General features: G+C 39.0%; 1 protein-coding gene across 1 annotated transcript in view; it reads left to right on the top strand.

The window, feature by feature from the left end:
* Positions 1-8,486: 8,486 nt before the first annotated feature.
* Positions 8,487-20,605, top strand: part of LOC104287879 (chromosome unknown open reading frame, human C16orf45) — a 36,500-nt gene continuing 24,381 nt past the window's right edge. Inside the window, exons 1-2 of the mRNA XM_009886613.1 lie at positions 8,487-8,595; positions 19,722-19,845. Coding sequence (XP_009884915.1) covers positions 8,487-8,595; positions 19,722-19,845 — 233 coding nt within the window. The remainder of the gene's footprint in view (positions 8,596-19,721; positions 19,846-20,605) is intronic.

The raw sequence follows: 20,605 nt of genomic DNA, 5'->3' as shown, positions 1-20,605 counted from the left end.
TACAGACACATTGGGGTTTTTTATATACTGGTAAAATCGGAACAAAAGATTCTCACTATAAAGTGGTTTAATGGTTTTGTTCATCTCTTGGAGAAAAAAAATCCAAAACCAGAAAAGAATCAACAGTCAGTTCTACCACTAACCCCCTTTCAGTACATGAGGCCAAAGTAAATTTTAGAATTATGGTATTGAAGCCAAATGAGCAAGACAGTGACCTGACCTCCCTGAGAAATGACAGAGAAGCCTGACTGTCACTTTCTTAGTTACAAATACAAAATGCAGTCCTGACTTCATTGATATAAATAGAAATTTCCTCACTGGTTTCAGCAGAAGCAAAACTGGGCTCTTGTCTGCTGGAGCCCTGTTCACCTGGATTCTCTTTAGAAAACTCTGGTGAGGGAATTTGGGGGCTGTGTCATTTCCATGAGGATGTGTGTCAAGGCTGCTCTGTGAGCTTGGTCTCTCTGCCCTCACTTCTCACCGGGCGCATCCTGCAGAGCCTTAGCAAGCAGTGAAGAGCATTTGCTCCCTGGAGAACCGTTTGCACTGGCAGGGGTAATGCCATTTCAATCTTCTTGTCACTGAGCAGTGAATCATTAGCTAATACATAGGAGCCCCTATGGTGAGTGGCTGTTCCTCAAGCTATCCTGTTTCACAAGAGAAGAGGAAGTAATAAAAATTCTGTTATGCATTTGTGCCCCCGCTCTCCTTATCCAATCTGGAGTTTCTCTCCTCTCATCTTCTACCATGGATTCCCGTATAACTTCCTCTGGGCACTGTGCCTGGGAGGGGACTGAAGTTACTGCAGTTTGGCAGACTCTAAGACAGAGACATTTTCCTTCAGGCTGATACTTGTCTGTAGCACAGACAGAGTATGTGGGATGCGATAGCGAAGGGCACAACCATGGAGTTTTGAAAGCCAGTAAAATCAAGATCCATTTGTCTCTGCCTTGGTAAGGTGTGAAACATCCTGCGATTACAAAATTTCTCTCTTTCTCTCATACAAAGAGAAGGTGACAGCCAGCTATCCATTTATCTCGGTGATACAGATTAAGGCTCTGCCGAACTGCCTTCGTTTCCTCACCTCTGAGACCTCTAGGGAGACAGTCAGCTCAACCTCACATCAGCCCAATGCCAGAGGAAGACAATATTAGCATATTTAAAGAAAACTGAATCAAAAAAAGTAAATATTAGCATATTTAAAGAAAACTGAATCAAAATTGAGTATGCAAAAGCAATTCACTTAGTGAAACAGAAGTTGCTAGAGAATGACTCCACATCCACAGGTGAAAGGCAAATGCAAAACAGATTTGTTTGCCAACTGTCATCATAATTTTGTGTGAGTTGAAGAGAGAGAGCGCTGTGCTGCTCCACCTGAGCACACACTGAGAAAGAACCAGCTGGTTTTCCCTCTACTGGCTCTGGCAATTTCATCTTTAAAGAATGGCACAGCTTTTGCCTGTGGCTCCATGGAGACCTCATACATTGTAGAACAAGATCCCAGTATGATTCTCTGCTGCCTGGCCTTCCATTTTGTTGTTGGACTTCGACATTGTATGCCTATGGCCTTGGGAATAGCAACATTCATCCCCCTAGGAAATGACTAGTCTTTTCTCCTATGAAATGTGAAACACCTTTTCTCTTGGCTTCTGAGGACCATCTTCTCAATATTTAATTACTTGCTGGAGTGCGAATTGGTTATGTGAGCCATTTTCGTTACTGTCTGAAGCAATTCTCCATACTAATATCACTCTGGCCTTTACTGGATTGGACTCATATTTGTAACATTTAGCCAATGGTTTAAGGTTGCCTAAATTATCTACCAGCTGCTGGGAGGATGTTTAGAGCACTGTTAGAAAACTGTGTTATTAGAGAATCACATCACAGAGTGGGGAAAGGGAGAGAAACAAGCTTTCTGGTATGCAATTGCATAGTTTCAAAGGAAAATATTGTAAAGATGTGAAATTTAGAAATGCCAGTGGCCATTTTACTATTATTTCACTCACAACATATACTGCTCTTTATCCATTGATGCTCACAGGAGAAGCCATAAACCCATATATTACCAAGGAGGTTTTGCAAGACTTTGAGACTGAACATTTTGTTTACTTTTTTTTCTGAAACAAACAAACAAAAAAAATCAATGAAGATAGAAAAAGTATTTTAAAAATACCAAACTAAAGCTTTAAAAAACTGAACATTAGCTGTAGGTAGCACTATTACAGCATTTGAAACTTAAATGCTGAAGCTTTGTGTTAGTATTATAAGACCAGAATATGACTCTAGTGAGGAATAAAATAGAGCACCACAGGCTGTTTCCTTTCACCACTGAGCAAAATGACAGAAGTAAATGAACAAGTAATGCGTGTTTCTTAATATTGCTTTTTAATTCTCCATCACATAAGATGAAATGATGAAGCTTTTCTTGGAGTGTGGCGTAAACCCAGTCTTGCTCCAGATGGGAACGCACATTGATTTCAGTAGGAGCTCCACACTAGGGAAGATACCTACCACGGCAACTAAGTGTACCAGTTTCTATTTAGAGCTTTCTGATAGCACTGAATCTCATGCAGGGCTCTGGCAAGGTTGGGCACGGAAACCCCTTCCTGAGTCTTCCTGACTCCTGGCAGTCTTCCTGAGCCAGACTAAAATAGCTCCTTACAGATGGAGGTCTAACCCAGTGCCACTGAAGAAAACTAACAATGAGGGCTTTGGGGTCAGACCTTCAAAGGCAGTTTTCCCTCATTTTTTGTGTCTCGTTTTGGATTCATGTTCTTTTAGGAACAGCTGTCAGATCATATACACTGTGCAAACTTTCCCACCAGGCTGCATATAGGTACATATAATCCCCATTCTCTGAAGGACAAACTGCTGTTTAAAGTGCATACGGTTGTATTTTCAATTTGTAACACGACAGGAAAAGGTGAAAGGAATATGCAAAAAACCAATGGTAACTACATTGTCAACATCATGATTGCTTTGAATGTAAAGCAAGTTTTCATCTTACACATTTATTTTGAAAAATTATATTTTATTTTAAGCAGTCGGTCCGTTCCCCTGTCCCTCTGTCTTGCACTCCCCCCTGGGCTGTGAAGGCATTAAAGAACAGATACCAAGAGCTAGGTACTTTAGGTACTAGCAACTCCTATCTCTTTGGCACTAGCATTTCGATAATCAGAGAGATACTAGAAAAGATAGTCCCTGTTCTCACAAACCAGACCTCTAGAAATAGGTAGCTAATGCAGTTTGATTTCTGGATTTTTTTCTATGTCTCGGAGACCCTGGAGGGTACTAGGGAGGACAAAGGGACTGGTGCTTGTGGTGTGAGAAGCACTGAGGTACCTGGAGTCAGTCAGTGACCAGCATGGTCCTTTTTATTTCTGTATTTACAAAGTGAAAAAAGTATTCAACAGAGATGTAACTGTGGTACTAGGACAATAACTGGGGGAGGAGGGGAATATTAAGGCCTATTTCAAGGCTTGGCTATATTTTATGAAATTATTTCCATATACTACCATAGGGTTCTGATCAAGAGGGGTGCCAGAGCTCATGTACTGGCTCCAGGAACATTTTCTGCTACATTCAATTCTTGTCTTTGATATACAGACAAGGTGTGCTGGAATGAATGAGTGAGCTTAATTCATGCACTCTCCTTGATTCCTCCTCTCTTTACTGCAGCTCTCTCTGCCTCATCTCCAAAGTATGTTCATTCAAAGAAAAAAAAAAGCAACAACCAAAAAACAAACTATGAATCAAATCACAGCCCTCCTGCTCTAGGGTTTGTATATGCAAAAATGGGGTGATTTGAGGACTGGACAGACCACACCTAACGCATATAAAGCGCTCTGAGCTTGCGTAGTCCAAGTCTTGTCTGCTCAGCAGAGGTATAATGCTGAAACTTCAGGCTAATTCTCTATCAAAAATAAACATCATGTACGAGAGCTCTTCCAACAGGAATCTTAGGCAGGCAAAGCATTTGTTCAAGCATCTTCCTAGTTTTATTTTGTTGCAGTGATTTCATAATTGCCGATGTAAGTTTTTTCCTCAGTAATTGTTAAGAAATGTTACTGTGTTTACCTTTTATGTAGAATAGTCTAGATATAAAATACCTAATTTCTTATAATGAAGAAAATCACAGCACTTAATTTCATTGTTTTAAAATTGTGTGGCTAGTCACAACAGAGTAAATCTAACTATTTTCATGCTAGGAAGGTGTTACACCACTGTGTTGCAAGCAAGAAAAAAATGTCTCCTTCTGTGAGTCCTCCACCTATATAGACATTTACACCAAAGAAAACATTGTCCTTGTAGCATGTTTTCATTCACTCTGCACAGGGGAGAAAAGACATTTCTTAGAAGTCAAATCATTTGTGTGTTTATAAGGAGGCCACCCACTGCCCTTCACAGGAGTAAAATATACAAGGAGAAGGAAACGGGACCCCTTCTCATCCTTTTAATAATTTCCCCAGGCTTCCTTATTCTGGAGTGGTAGAAAGGCAAAATATCCCAGCTAGAAACCAATTTATATCTACAAGAACAGATGATCAGAATTCTCATCACTTTCTAAGTACTATGGAAAGTGCTCTTCTACAAACAGCAGGGAGAGTTTTCTGTATGCTATCTGAGGAGACTGGATAGCAATGACATTTCTGTGGGCAAAACCAGGACATTATCAGATGTTGGTTAGAATAAGATGGGTATTTGCTGTTGAGTCAAATAAAGAAACAGGCAGCACAGGAGATGGTCATTTTGAGATGTATATCTTTCTAAATTAATCAATATTGCAAATGAGCTGAAAGTTGTGCAAACAGATGCAAATAAAATAGCATGAGCTGTTTACAGCAATACTTGAGTATTAGTTTGTACCCCAGTCCGCATCAACACAAATTAGATCAGAGATTATAAATTCAGAAGAAAGGTCAGTAAAAAAGAGACTCATCACCAAAGGCTTACTTAATCCAAGAGGTGATTAATTTTGCATAGTGACTTCTGAAGAAATGAGTAAAAGGAACCCAACCCTTTTTTTTTTTAATTCCCCTTAAAAATGAGAATTTGTAATCAGAACTTAAAATTGCAAACAAAAGGTTAATTCATTACTTAATCCTGTAGAATTTACTTAAATCACACTTCTGTAAGATTTATTATTAATCTGCTAATAACAACATATATGAACAGTAGTCTGAGACAGGTTATAGTGAGTGTGTTTTGTCTATTCAGTCTATCTGATAACATTTCCTGAATAGAGTCAATATTATTTTCTTTGCTGGTTGCAAGAAGTTTTCATATAGCAATAGGGGAGATATAAACACCTAATGAAACAGGATAATCTCGTTGTAAAGCCAAAGAATTGAATAGGAAAGATTACCTGAGGGGGAAAAAGGAAGAAAAAAAGGAAGCAATTTAGCTTAATTCATTTTTTAAAAACAACAGATTTCATGCTGGTGGCATCCCAATATTTTACTGAATGACACATCCGTTTCTAGCTCTTTTTGAGCTTATGTTTAATTCATATAGAGAATTTCCACTTAAGAAACACAGGTCTGGTCTGTTGGTTTTGTGGTGGCTGATTCCCAGAGATGTGTATATGTCAAGGATCTAGATCTCAAGCTTTGTAATGTGGAGATGTACTGAGATCAGATTCTGGACTCAGATGAAAAAAAAACTATTAGATTTTCTAAGACCTCCTTCATAAGAAAGCTGGCTTCTCATATACGAGACCTCCAACGTTGCACCAAGTATTTGCATCACATACATTGATTTCTGCAAAACAGGGAGAATTCTCTTTCATTTCCTGGTGTGAGGGGATGAGGTCACATATTACCTTGGTACTGAGAATTTCTCTGGGCAGCATTTTAAATGGGACACATTCCCAGGCTAGGTATGTAATTAAGAACATCTCTGAGGCTGTGATATGTGATATAGCTGTGACTGTGATAAGAAACAGCTGTTTGTTCAAGAAAGTAAGCAGCTCCCTTTCCATCCCAAAGCTGCTCAAATCTTGAGTCTATGCTGCTTGTGAATAAAGCTCAGCAAATTAGGGACCTATATCTTTGCTGAAACAGGCAGGTGGGGAGGGATGAGGAACTGGCATCGCCATTACTTTGTTAGTCATCTTGGCTGCTGGAAAGATTTGGCAGGTGAAATTTGAAATGGAAAGATGTACAGCAATTTACTACATGCCTTCTCCTGAGCCAGGAGGAAGCAGAGAGCAGAGCTGGATGCAGAGCCCCTTGGCTGGTGCCCCCATTCTCAAGCTCAGAGAAAACCAACCTCTGCACCAGAGCTGCCCGCCACTCCTCACAAAATCTATGTCAGGCTGAGGCAGGCTGGACAGCAGTAGTAACACCTTGTTATTCACAAACAAATGAGCTAAATCACTGGGGTTTCTGCAAGCAGCACTTACTTGAGTGCTGAAAGAATATCATGCAAGATCAGCTAGATTGTCTCATCTGCAGAGATTTATTTATTTATGTTCCTGTGTGTAGGGGGTGAGAGGAGAGAAACCAAAAGAACAGAGTTATTAGGAGAAGCTTCTGGTTTTAGACCTACTGGGATATTGAGGGCACTCTTCCAGCAGTTTAGGTCAATAGGAGAATCACTGATATAAAATACACAGTGGTACATCTAGAAAGAGGTGGAAAAATGACACACTATTATTTCAGTTACAGCAAGACAAATTAGGTTGCTTAGTTTCAGACTGACATGTAATGTAGTTCGGGGGAAGTTGCTTTCACACCTCACCTAAAGCCACCAGCCAAATGTGTGAAAAATCCCGTTGTCAGAGCATCTGGCAACAAGGAATGTGGTACTGATACTCAAACTAGAGTTTATTTAAAATTGGAAATAACAGTAGGAAGTCTGGAAAACGTTCTTGCACAATTCAATTACAGTACTTTGTTAAGTCTGTCATAATTCTCTGCAGACCCAATTATATGGACAGCTCTTCTTTAAATCCCACTCAAAACCACTTAATCCTTCTTTATACACAACAGAAATGGCTGGATGAGATACCACAGGCTATTTTGCAAATGGACTATACTAGTCTTGAAGAGAGTTTGTGGCTCAGATCAGGCACTGGAGATGCTGGAAACTGAAGTCTGAAACTGTCACACCAATTATGATGCTGCTGCCCTTCCAGTGTGCTGTAATTGCTCTGAAAATTTTCTGTATGTGAGCAAGTCCTTTTTCCACCCTATTAGTATATCTGAGACACCAGTAAAGACACTGTGTGTTGCTACATTTTTATGTCTGATGTGTCATAGGAACCGTACTGAGATGATACTAGGCTGGCTACTGAGTAGTCACTTGCAGACCAGCTTGCATTTGAAGGCGTGAGCTGTAGTGACCTTATCACAGCCACCGTAAGAAAAAAAAAAAAAAAAAAAGTTAAACCTGCCAAGTTTAGAATCTGGATATTTGAAAACTGTCTCAACTCAGAGGTGCAATTTATATTAAAACAGGGGATTCTGTTTCAGCTGAGTGGAGAATCACATGTGAGTCCATGGATAATGTCTCTAGGGTTTCTTAATTCAATGGGACTTGAGTTTTAAAAGGATTTTATAAAAAGACGTTAATTCCAAACTCCCTTTGCTGTTTTCATGATTCTGTTTTTGTCATTTTTATGCATTTTCCCTCTGGCAGGCTGCAGAGATGTGTGCAACCTTGTTATCATTGACTGTAATGGAAATTGGATGGGGCATGCAAATTGCCTAGACAGTCTTGGAATCAACTTCAAAGTAGTAAGGTTGAGCCCTATAATTGGAGTGTCAAAGCCCGTTAGGGTTTTCAAGACCCAATCTGTGAGTGTCATTAGGATAATTTATGTTAGTGGACATACTTCTGCATACCCTGAATTTATTTACATCAGAAGCACTTCCTGCGACTTTCAATCACATTAAAAAAAAAATAATCTGTATTTTTGACTTAATATTACGGCACAGTCAAATCAGGCCTGGGGCTTTTATTTCATTGTTTACAGGAAGACTTATATAGGAAGTTATATTTATCTTATATTTTCAAAGAAACATTTAGTTCAATATTAAGTTCTGACTGCTTAGGCATTTATTTCTGAAAGTGCCGAAATTCTTTTCCCTGATCTGTAAATATGGTTTGTATTAGCTTTTAAACTGCTGCCAGAGGGGGTACTACTGAGGAAAAGTCCTCGCTCTCCTAAAACTGTTTAGGGGACTAACCCAGGGTATTGCGAGTCACAGATGAAAGAGATAATATAAAAATAGAGAAAGCTAGTAGAACTCTCAATAGTAGAAAAAAACTACAAGTAAATCATAATGATAATGCTGTAAACCAGCACCAAATCATATATAGATTTACAGCTAAAAATTATTCTAGTTACAGGTAATTAGGCAACAAATTGTCCTATTGTACTGAGTCAGTTCCTTGCATAAGCAAACACCCTTAGATCCAGATGGAAGAATATGAAAGCAGACATGGTGCACTATCTGGAAGTGATAATTTAATTTGACGGAATGGATCCTTATGACCTCATACATGGAGAAATGGTTTGGAATCTTTGTGTGGCGAATGACAGACTGCAGAGGACACTGGACCTCAAAAAGCTAAATCCTACCTTAAAGAGTAAAGCCCCAAATAATGGTCAAATAAATCTTTTCTACTTCGTGGGTCCACCCTCCTGCAACTGCAGACAATGATACAATACCTGAGCTTATTCACAGGTCCCATCTCTCCATCCCCCACCAAAGTGAGGCCAGAACCTTTAAAGATCCGCATTTTCTAATCTTAGTTTCAAACACTTTTAGTTCCTTTCCTCCAGTACCTTACTTGAAAGACTGCTCCAGAATGTTATCGTTTTGGATCGTCACTGGTTTCCAGTCTAAGCTTATTCTTTACCTCTACTTAATTTTACACCAGCCATTACCATTCAACATAAACAATCCTTTCCCCTGTCCTTGATCCTTTCCTCTGAGCTAACAAAATCTCAATCTTCACAAGTAGATGAGTACCACAATTTTGACAGCATCAGAAGTCAGGAGAATGCTGAAATCTAAAAGCTTAAGTACAAGATCGAACAAATGGAATTTATCATCCAAATACAGGATGGCAGTATAGATTTTAAGATACATTAAGTCTGAATATCATGTTAAGTCCTATGCACCACATTAGATTTCTACAAGAACTCCAGACCGGTGCAGATTCACAGGGTCTTCATTGTAAGAGAAGGATGAACAACTGAGAGAGGAGCTGTTTTTTCAGGATACCATTACAACCAAAATGCAGTCTTCTATACACAGAGCAGTTTCTTAAGGCTAGAGAGATTTTATTCCCAGAGGAAGTGTGAGATTAAAGGGTTGCATAATTACCCACTTAGGAAATTGGAACTGTCATAAATTGACAAAAGGCAAAGCCAAGAATAATTACTGCTTATACATTTCTCAGGATAACAAACAAGACAATTTAATTGATGCTTTCTTTTGAGAGGCAAGATCTTCATAGATCTTATCATTATGGACTTGTGCTGATATATACTTCAAATAGGGAACAAGGGCAGAAAATGGTCCCTAAATTAGAAAGTTGGAACTATCATTTAACCATAAAATTTCTAGTTAGCAAAGTACTGAAGAGCATCCTTAACTAGCAATCACTTTTACTGCCTGAATGTCTATTTCTGCTTGGGAATATGCAGTTAAATTGGAAAACTCAAAGCAGGATCTCTTTCGGGTTCAGTTTTTAAACCAGCCTTTCTTCAGTGCAATACCACTTGATCTACAAAAGTACAGCATAAAAGATGCAAAGCAACTAAGAATCTCATTTGGGCACTGGGCAGGTACAGGCACTTTCTTACATCAGATGTGAAAGTAGTCATTATGTGCAATACTTTGAGTTTGATACCATAGAAACCAAAAGGACTTTGAGAGTTAGAGGAAGGAGTTAATATTCAACACTGAATCTGGCGTTTATATTTCAAGAGAAATCTCAGTGAGACCACAGTGTACAAAAGCCTGAAATGGAAAAGAATAGACTGCTGTCAACAGGCTTTTTGCAAAGGTAAATAATGAAAAAGAAAAGGTCAAAGCTTGAAGATAAGAACAAGAACGTACAGGATAAGCAACTAAAAGAATCTTTTTATAACAAGAGGCTCTTAGATATGGAACAGACAGGGCAGTGATTCTGGAAGTGCAGTGGGCAATTGCACACAGTGCTTTTTATATTCTGTGCTTACCTGATTTTAAAATGGGGTCATATGGTAGAGTGTGAATGAGACACTTTTGAAGTGGAAACTCAGCTTGTAATGTGTCTAGACTGTAAATCTAACTGTGATAATTTAAAAAAAAAAAAAAAAGTATTCATGGCCTGGACAGAACAAATCCCAATATTATAATTGTGCTATTGCACTCAGACCCCAGCTGACTGTTTGAACAGAGGCATCTCCAGTCACATCAGATGATTCCTTGGAAGGAAACAATATGGCAAATGGAATGATCTATGGTGGGTTTTAGTAATAGGGTTTTTTTTTTTTTATTACGGTGTGTTGGTTCAAAGACTCAGTCAAATTCTGTTGAGTTCAACAGAATTATGAACGTCAGTTCGGTCTTACTATTTTGATTTTTTTTCTGGCATTCTTTTTTCCCTCAGCATTGACCAAAGGCTAGCATGTCAGCCCAGCTCCACAAAATTCATCAGGTCGTTAGTCAGTTTTAGAGAATACCAACAGATTTCTACAGATTTCTGAAAAGGCAAGTCTGTACTTCCAAGACTTTTTCAAATGTATTCTTCTCCTTCAAAAGCAAAAATAGCTGCATGCCCGGAAGGCATGCAAAAAAAAAAAAAAAACCAAACCAAAGAAAAAAAGAATAGGCTGAAGTGAAAGACTCCTGTTGACTTCAGTGAATCTTGGATTAGGAGAAAAGACCTGCAGAGCTAATCATCTCCACAAGACAAATTCATGCTTTCCTGTCCCCTCAACCTGGCTGCTTTTTCCCCTATAGAGTAAGAGATATATAGAGTATGATAGAGTAGATATGGTGTAAGGCTTACTGCTAAGATTTCAGCATAAATGAAAACTCCAAGCTTTGTTTTGTTTATCATTTTGAAGTTATTTACATGTGCTTAGTGAATGTTGATCAGACTATTCAAAGATGGCAGAAAATACATGTAAGTTACAACAGATTTCAGCTATGCATAAAACTGCACATACTCATTATAGGTCATGGTAGCTTATTATTAGAAAACAGGAAGGAGTAGTTTCATATATTACAGAAACAGATTATATTTGATATTCAATGTTGTATACTAAACAAGACTGAGAGGTGGTCAAATACTAAGATGACCTTCCAAAGGTTGATTAATTCAACAAATTAATTAATTCAACAAATTAATTCAACAAATTAATTCAACAAAATTTGAAACAAAACCTTCCAAAAATAGTGTATTTGCGGTATAATAAATGTCTTTTTAGGTTGCTCGTGCCTTTCCTAGTCTTTACTAATCACAAGATTTTCATTTTGATTACCAAAAAAATTAATCTATTTCCATAAGCAATCTGTACAAAAGCAGCTATCATCCTAAGGAATGGTAGAAAGTATTTTTTGTTCTCTCCACTTGCAAAATAAAAATATTTTCACTGCAGCTGATGCTGCAACAATGCTTTTCCCAATCATTCTAACCATTACTACGAAAGCAAGATTTCTTTTCCTCCCACAAATGGCAAATTTAAATGCATGGTAATTCATTTTGATCATCTCAGAGACATGTTGTGCTTCTCTACAGGTTGTACCAGTCTCCTTCTACAGCCATGAAAATCTGATCTCTTGACTGAGGAGCTGCTGAATGGACGGCAGATGTGTAGGGATAGCTCTAGTCTAGCAGTTTATCTCAGGACAAAAATGATCTTTATGCAGCACAGTACAGAGCTGAGGTGGCCAGTACTTTGTATTTCAGGTTTACTGGAAGCAGAGATGTGCCACAATTCCCCATGAATCAGAAAAATCTGCATCTTCTTCTTCTCCTTCCCCAAATGACTGTTCAGAAGCAGGTTTTTTTGGTGACTGTGACATTCCCTGAGATCCTAGCATTTAATAAGCTTTCAGTATGCATCTCCGGTTCCTTCCTGCCAAAGGGGTTCCCTAGAGCTGCCAGATTTCACAGCTGCCTATTGCAAAGCCAAGCTGTAAGGGGAAACCAACCAGCCCAGTGGTTTACCCTGAGACAGGGAGCATGTGAAAACCCAGCTTTGGGATTTGTAGGTGCCCTGCTGTCTGGCAAAATACTGGAAGCTTTGATAACTAGTTTAAGCCCGTATTTCAGGGCTCCAAGATTACCTCCTGTGCACCTGGGAGCTGCACTGCAGTTGAAACTTCTGCTTCCAGGGTTTTATTGATAATTTAACATCTCCAGAACTGTAAGGCTGCTGTGGATCCTCATGCATTGATAGGAAACCAGGCTGTTTGCACAGAGGCATTCCTTTTGACTTCATAGTAAACATACTGAATCCAAGATGTTATCCCCCAAATACTCTGAATGCCACTTCTCTGGCATTTTCTAGCAGACTCAGGTTTGTCAGAAAGTTTCTGGCCACTTCTACTTGCAGGGACAAAGCACATCAAGCCACCTGTGAAGGGTATGCGCTCAGTTTGTGTCAGCTCAAAGTGCAGTTCATGGCTCTGCATGCCACTGATTCCAAAATTAATGCCTTGCTCAACCCATGGAGAAGTATTAATAGGGATTCAGAAGCTGTAACAGGCACAGTAAGAGAAGAAAAAAAAAATTCAGCTTCCTGCTAGAAGCTGAATTCGGCTGTGGCATCTCCAGTATTCAGTGCTATTGATGGTAGTGGAAGCAAAGTGATTCTGAGAACTTTAGCACATCTAAGAGGAGTAGAACATTAATTTTTTGCTCCTCCAGTAATAGCCTTTGGACACCACTATTGTCTTTAGAGGTTACTTTTTCCTCAGTGTTAAAACTCGTCAGGTATGCGCGCTCCTGTTACCTCAGTGTGGCCCATTAGCTGGTTACTGAGGCCTGATAAAACCAGCAGACAATTCCAACTGTTACTAAATTGGGTGTCATCACCAGTCTGTTTTCAGTGCAAGAGATGAAACAGGAGGGCCAATTGACAAGCAGAGGGAAGAGACTGCCTTGAGGGAGAAGAGAAGGATACAGCATTTTCTAAAATAACGCACTGAAATGGACTGTGGACTGTACTTTGGAGTAGGATGAGGACTGATTCCTAGGATGCATGTAGAGCGTCCTCTATCTCAGAGGCATTGACACTCAGAGGCAGTACAAAATTATTCATTGCATTGTTCACGGAAAGAGAGAATATGAAGCACTGAGTTTATGTAATGCACTTAGAAGGAGATAATATGCCTGTGTACTGCTGTATGAAACAGATGTGCAGTGATTTGGTACCGGTTTCCAGGGTCTGTATTTATATACACAGATTCCTTTGGAATTTCTATAGAAATCACCAAAAGTAAGAAAAGGAAGCCCTGGTGAAGTAAGCCTTTGTCCAAGGTTCACTGCAGTCATGAGGAGTATTTTCGTTAATCACTGCATGTGGAGGATCAGGGTTGGGTACAAGAAGGGCTGGCAGCTCCAAAAGGGTAGGCAAGTCCTGTGCTAAGTCATAACAAGGTAGGCAGATGCAGGGACAGTGTCCTCACTGGCAAGGGCGCAGCCCAATGGTACCTGAGCAAGGAAAGCAGAGCAGGTTTGGTGACAACAACCATGGTCAGCCACAGTCCAGATCTCCAGGCAAATCCCTAGTACAAGGCATGCCCAAGGTTAGGTGGGAAGTCAAGTGCTGGTCCCCGTGGGGGGAGTGAGGGCCATGGGCCAGAGTCTCAGCTTGAAATCTGCTTCTGACCAAAAGGAAGAGGAAAAAAAGGAGACCCTCTGCTGAAGCTTCTCAAAGCCAGACATCTGCACCGAGTCCAAACCAACCCTGAGCCCTTGCAGTGAAACCAGCAGGAGTGGTGGGATGTGCTCAGCGCCATGACAGTCAGGTCACTTCCACACTGGTACTATCCTATGCCACCTTCCCCTTTTCCCCTAGCCTGCCCATTTTAGATTGCACAATGTTGCAATCTGTTAGAGAAGCCAGGAACAAAATATATTGCAGCTGTTTGTATTGTGTTTAGCTATTAGCTATATTTATATGGTAATTCCAGCATAAAACATTGAATAAATACCATTCCACACTCATGCCAAATTTAATCATTGTTAGGATTCACAGTAATAGAATGCTGCTGCAAGCTGATTAGGAATAAGCAATTAGATGTAGTTTTTTGTCTGCACAGGTTAGTTATTGGCCACTGCATCCTGCTTCAGATGGATTAAATCAAAGAGAAAAAAACAACAACCTCTGGGCCTCCGAATACATTTGAGGCAACAGTAAAAGGTATAGTAAAAGGCCTAGCTACAAGACTAGTCATTCATGCCTCCAGGTGACAAGCTAGTGACAAACTACAGGAATCATCTGATTCTTTTCACAGGAACATTTTTTTATCTGAATATTTTGTACTATAACAATTTATTATTCTGCATTATGCAACTATTTCAATTTCCACCAAGTGTGCTGTTTTTAAGTTACACAATCTGGTTCTCCCTTTACCCGTCTCTATCCTGTGCCTCTGCTTGCTTCTGCTTTGGCTCATCAACTAATAATGGCCTTGAAAGTCTTGATTTTGATACCTGAAACAGCATTAAGAATGCACTTGCTGTACTGTGCTCTATTATTTAATGCTCTAGCATTTAATATAGTTGAGTGAAAAAGAATTAATTTGAGAATTTCACTGAATTCTTGAGACAGCTCCAAAAGTGCTGACCCAGATTTTAAACAAAATTGAACCGTTAACAATATTTTAACAAGGATTATCTTATTACTGGACAATTTAAGGGAGTGGATATAGGCCTCAAATTGCTTAGTTTTAATCCAATCCAGGAAAGCAATGACTTAAAATAATTTTCAACTAAAGCATTGTAATTGAGTGGGCTGAACAGCCAGGTTTGTTGCTGAGTGGTGTCCACATTAGAGAAGCCATGCAGCTCCTTTAAAGAGCTCAGAGAGTCTCATTTAAGACGGTTCATCCATTTCAAATCTGAAAAAAAGTGTGGCAGAGTAGATGGGCCATTACCCTTACCTATGCTGGAGCTCTTCTGTTGCTGAATGACTGAGATGACTCTTCAAGGCTAGGCAACTGATAGTTTCCAACAGCGACAGATTTGCAAGCAAGAAAAAGGATAAACAATGTCCTGAAGAGACACCGTGATCCAGCAGACCTTGTACTGGTTCTGCCACAGACTTTGTATGTATCCATAAGCAACTCGGCTCTTACTGCCTCTAAACGGCAAATTGCCTGCATACTGCTTTAGTTGTATGTGGAGTAGAGGTCTGATTGCTGTTCAGTATATGGATACCACCAGAATAACAATGACATAGTTTTGGGTTCCTACAGCATAGGTTTGGGACCCTTTGTGTTACTGATACACCTCACTTTCTCCATGCCTCTGTCTTTTACACAAATGATAACAGAAGCCCCAAATTAGAATTAAACCAGCTAATGGTTGTAGACCACAATGAGCTTCTCAGTGAACAGTATGCTCGCATCAAGCGACAGCAGCAGGATTTCTGCTGATAATTACTTTTTCCTTACAGCATTTCATACCAATTTGTATGAAACTATTGACACCGAGTGTAATGCATTCTTCCATTTCTCATTGTATCACTTCAGGCTTCTTTAAAAGTTTTCCTTGCACTTATTGACTTCATAGGCATTTTATTTTTTTGGTGCTTTTCATCACAGGTGGCTAATGTTCCATTTCTGGCTGGCATACTGAGGATGAAATGTGACCATTAAGTTAATACCCAGTTTAACTATACCAGTCTGCATTTAAGTTGAAGCAAAAATATGCATAAATAGCTTCAGGTTTACCTCTTCAGTCCCTCTCATTATATGCAATAGCTTGATAATTCTATTTCTATATAGTAATTATTTTCATCCTAATATCTTTTTGTGGCATACAGGAATAGTATTTTACTTGTTTCTTTGTCACTGAAAATTATCCTCGAGATTGCAGAGCAGACAAAATAGTTTCATCCCGTCACTGTGACTAATCTCAGTGTTGTCTCCACTTTTTGCTTTATGAATTTTGACTCATTAGCAGAAACAGAGCTTAATAACAATATATGCTAAAAACCAGTTGACTAATGCATGCCTGCTTTAAATAAAATGAAACTTTTCTTCTTTCTTTTATGAAAAGGTAAGAGACTTCTGCATGAAGCTGTTCCGAATCGTGTCTCAAAGCACTCATCACTGGGACAGAGCTAGAGCTTTACTCAAAGGCGCAATAATGTTAACATATTCTTTCCCAGGTGTTTTACATCCTGGGAGCTTAAACCATTGTATGAAAAATAATTAATTATCCTTCAGCATAGCTGCTGCCAGGTAGGCCAAACAATTATCCACAATATTAGAAGAGAAATTCAGACACAAACAGGTTGGTGATTTGTGAGGATCACAATGATGAAGGTGTGAGGTAGGAATCCTGACCTGTGGCCTCTTCAGAGGCTTGTATTTCCAGCGTGTCCTCACACCTGTGCCCTACCATTTCAGGATTTCTGGGAACTACAGTGTTCTAATTGTGCATCTTCCCCCAAAGCCTGCCTTAAAAATGCATACTCTTCAGAGGGGGCCAAAGTGGGTGGTATATTGCAGCTGTGTTGGGTTCATGATACCTATGGACACACCTATATAAAGGGAACTGGCAGCTGTCAAAGGAGCTCACTTAGTCTTTACCTGTTAGGAAGGGAGGTTTAGAAAAGCCAGAAATTTGATGCAAAATGGTATTGTTACATAATAGTGCACAGGTGAACATGCACAAAGTCTGGATTGACTTCAGTTCCTTCTCTTTGGAAGACCATGACTACCGCTCTAGAATTGGCTCAATCTCTTCCAGCACCACAGTGTCTCCATACTCAGTTCTCTGTATCCTCACCTTCAAATTTCTTCCCGTTTCAACTGCCCAGTCTGTTTTTTCCTCTCAAAGTTCCCGTAATCCAGCTCTTGCCAATCCTTCATTTGAGATCTCCATGAGAATTAATCACCTTACAGTATGTTCACAGCACATGTACTGCTATGAAGATAAACTAAACCACTCCTTATGTCTCTCTGTTACTCTAGCTACATCTCTAAGTTTGCAGACAAGTTGCGAACTAATATCTTATAGTTTCTACATTTATTTTATTCCACTTTCAAGCTTGTGGTGTCTTGCTTACATTTTTGATTCTTTTGAAAACATTGCATAATTTTGGAGAGCTTTCAAAAATATACTCTTTGGTTTAAGCACACACTGGTTGTGAAGGAGAATCTGTGACTGTTCTGCCAGAGGTCAGACTAGACTACTGATTGTCACACTAATTCTTGTGTTGGCTCTAAGCACATACTCAGGGCATAAGCCTTGTTCATGATTCCCCTCCTGAATTATTGAAATCACAGTATGATAGCTGATCTGATCCAAGGGGCAACACTGGGGCATTTACAGCTAGAGTTGCAGAGTGGAAATAATATAGTTACTTTTTTTTTCCCCTGTTTTTTGAGCTCTTGAGAACTAATTTTAAAATATGTATGTGTGTGTAATATATTTGTGGGTTATCTTTCTAATTACTAGTATTATTGGCTTTAATTTATGGTAGCATCAGAATAATTTCCTATCTCCTGCTTAATATTTTCGGAAAATAAATTTGCAAAGTCAATTATGCTGCAAGCGGTTAAAATAGCTCCACAACCCCGAAAAGCAACAAGAGACAAACCTACACTTACAGAATTTTTGCTCTAGTTTCCTTTAAACATCTCATTAATATTGAATTATAATTCTACCCGTCATTTAGTGGTAGCACAGCATGTTAGGTACTCTGCTGCTAAATTCAAGACTTTGCTATGCTTCCTCATTCCCACACACCCAGATAAGGGTGCAAGGGAAGGGAAAGCGTGGGGCTGGATACAGTCCCTATGGCATTTTCAGTGGTGGTCAACCTTCCTCAAACAGATCGAGAATTTCCAAGGGTTTTAGGTTCCATTTCAACATCTAAGTTAGTGGCTGGGATTTCAAGACTCGCATGCTTCACAGTGTGCAGCTAGCTGTTGATGACAGAGCTGGAACACTTCTTAGGACATCTAGGCTATACCTCAGCTAAATATACCGCAACAGACACAATGATTTTTAATAGGAAAATCCATCTTCTACAGGCAGCAATTGTGTGTTCAGACACACAAGATAGCTTTACTTTACCAACTAGTTTTGCAATTTGAGTTTTAAAAACAACTACTGAGAAATGATTGTTCTCTCATGAGACATTTCAAAATCTGTCACTTTTTTCCCCTCAAGATTCTGTTATCTTGAAAAAAAAAAAAAGTAATTTTTAATATTTATTTGCCCACTTTCTTCATTATGAAGTGAAGCCAAAACTTGCAGACAATACTAGCAGGGTAACTTTTATATATATATATGTATTTATATATAAAGAAAATATATTTGCTTTATATCCTACAGAATTTCTTTACTTTGCTTCCATTTTGGGAGAACAGGTCTTTGTCAACTAAGCTCATGCAGCACCTGTGTTAGTTGAGATTTTGTAGTTTCATTCCCACTCCAAGTTTCTGTCAGAAATTCTTCTCGGCTGTTTTTGCTTAGTCTGTCATGAGGGACTTCAGAATTCATCTCCTCTTAATTAATTGAACAGCTTTTTTCTGATGCTTTTTGTCTCCTGTTTTCCGCATAATCATGCTGAGTACATTTTGACCTCTCCATTTTCCTTTTTTAAACTAATACAGCTGAAACAGGCCTGCTTTCAGGAATATGTCTCCATTTGGGTACCAAAACATGCAGGCACTCTATTTTTCAGTCTCTAAATTCTTGCTCAAAATGAAGGCCAAGTACGGTGAACCCTTGGAATAAGGTTTTGCAGAGGCCAAATTGCTCCTTCCCAAATCCACCTTCTATAAATTGGTTCCTTCTACCTTGAGTGAACACAGCATATAGTACTGTTTCTCTCTGGATTAGAAAAGGTAATACATCAATTATAGAGAAATAATCACAGAAGGACCTTGGACTTAACAGTTGCCAAGTAACGACTACAAAGTGCTGTTTGTCTCCCCGACTGATTTCAATGCCCTAGTAAGAAACACTCAGCCCCTCGAAGGATTAGGCCCTATGTAATTTCTAATCAGATCCTTGGTTCCTCTCTAGTGGGTCTGGGTGTTAGCTCTTAGCTATGCTGAGATGGTGGAATGGCATGAAGTGTTATAAGAATTAAAGATGGGAAACCTTCATCAGTTTACATTGCCTGCACTTGTGCCAAGATAGGACTCTTCAGAGTTGCCAGTAATTGCTTCCAGTGAGTTTCGTAGCAGTCTATGGCTGTTCTTTCAAAGTTTGTAGTTGTATCAGTTAAGGAACAGTAGCTATAGTTATGAACTGAGTTGGGATTCCTTAGAGGTATGATAGATTGTGACTAACAAATGTCACTTTGGCTTAGGGATTCTGTCACTTCAAAATTGTTACACTGAAAGTAATAAGCAAAACAATAGAGAAACTAGTAAATGTAGCATTCAGCTAGACTATTCTTTACTACTGGCATTAATTACCCCATGGTCAGATAGCTCTGTGATTAAATTTACATTCCTAAAAACACCCATTAAGACAGTTTGACTAGCTTAATTCATTTTCTCTGCTTTTACACACAGATCAACTTGACATCATTTCAATGGCTGAAACAACAATGATGCCTGAGGAAATTGAGCTTGAGATGGCAAAGATCCAGAGACTTCGGGAAGTCTTAGTCAGAAGAGAATCAGAACTCAGGTTTATGTAAGTATCAATACTTCTGGGAAAACACTATGCAAAATTAATCAAAATAGGAAAGAATGCTATTTAGAAGACTTTTATCTGTTTGACATTTTAAAAGGAAGAAAGATAAAGAGCATCCCAGTTAGGTGAATGCTTGCAAAATGCCATTGGGAAATGATTTTTGTAGTTGCAAAGGAAATTACCTTTTTTATTCAGCACCTTTTTTATTCAGCATGATTTGCAGAAGACATAAAAGGGAACTATTACTTACAAAAGGAAACTTTAGCAAGTTATGGGTCTACAGAGCATATTTTTATACCCGACTTCAATCCTTTGTGGGAAGGATATTTGTCTGAAGAAAATATCAACAGGTAGGGGACTTGGAGCTTCCACAGTCTAGCCTAATTCAGGCTTTATTCCTCACTTCATTAGTGGTCTTAGACAGTTCATGCCAAAAGAGAGTACACTGTGTTCTGGACTAATAGCAGCTAAGACTTGGCATTTGTTAAATGGAAGCCATTAAGTTATGAATATAAACCACATTTTGATGTATCAAATTAAATAGTAATACTCCAAGAGAGATTTTCAAAACTGCCAAAAGGGTCAGGCATGGGAGCCTCACTGAAGGTTAATGAATATTAATGTAGTTCTGATGATGAAATCAGTAAGGTTTATATTTCTAAATCACTGAATTTAGAAGACCAGGACTTATTAATAAAGAGTATATTATTTTGAAGTCCCATCTGTCTGTGGGTACCTGGGGTCAGAAACTAATGCCTTT

Source organism: Charadrius vociferus, unplaced genomic scaffold (genome assembly GCF_000708025.1).
Source record: "Charadrius vociferus isolate BGI_N301 unplaced genomic scaffold, ASM70802v2 scaffold46, whole genome shotgun sequence".
NCBI classification, from domain to species: Eukaryota; Metazoa; Chordata; class Aves; order Charadriiformes; family Charadriidae; genus Charadrius; species Charadrius vociferus.
Note: the sequence above shows the minus strand (reverse complement) of the source record. Positions and strands in the feature narration are given on the sequence as shown.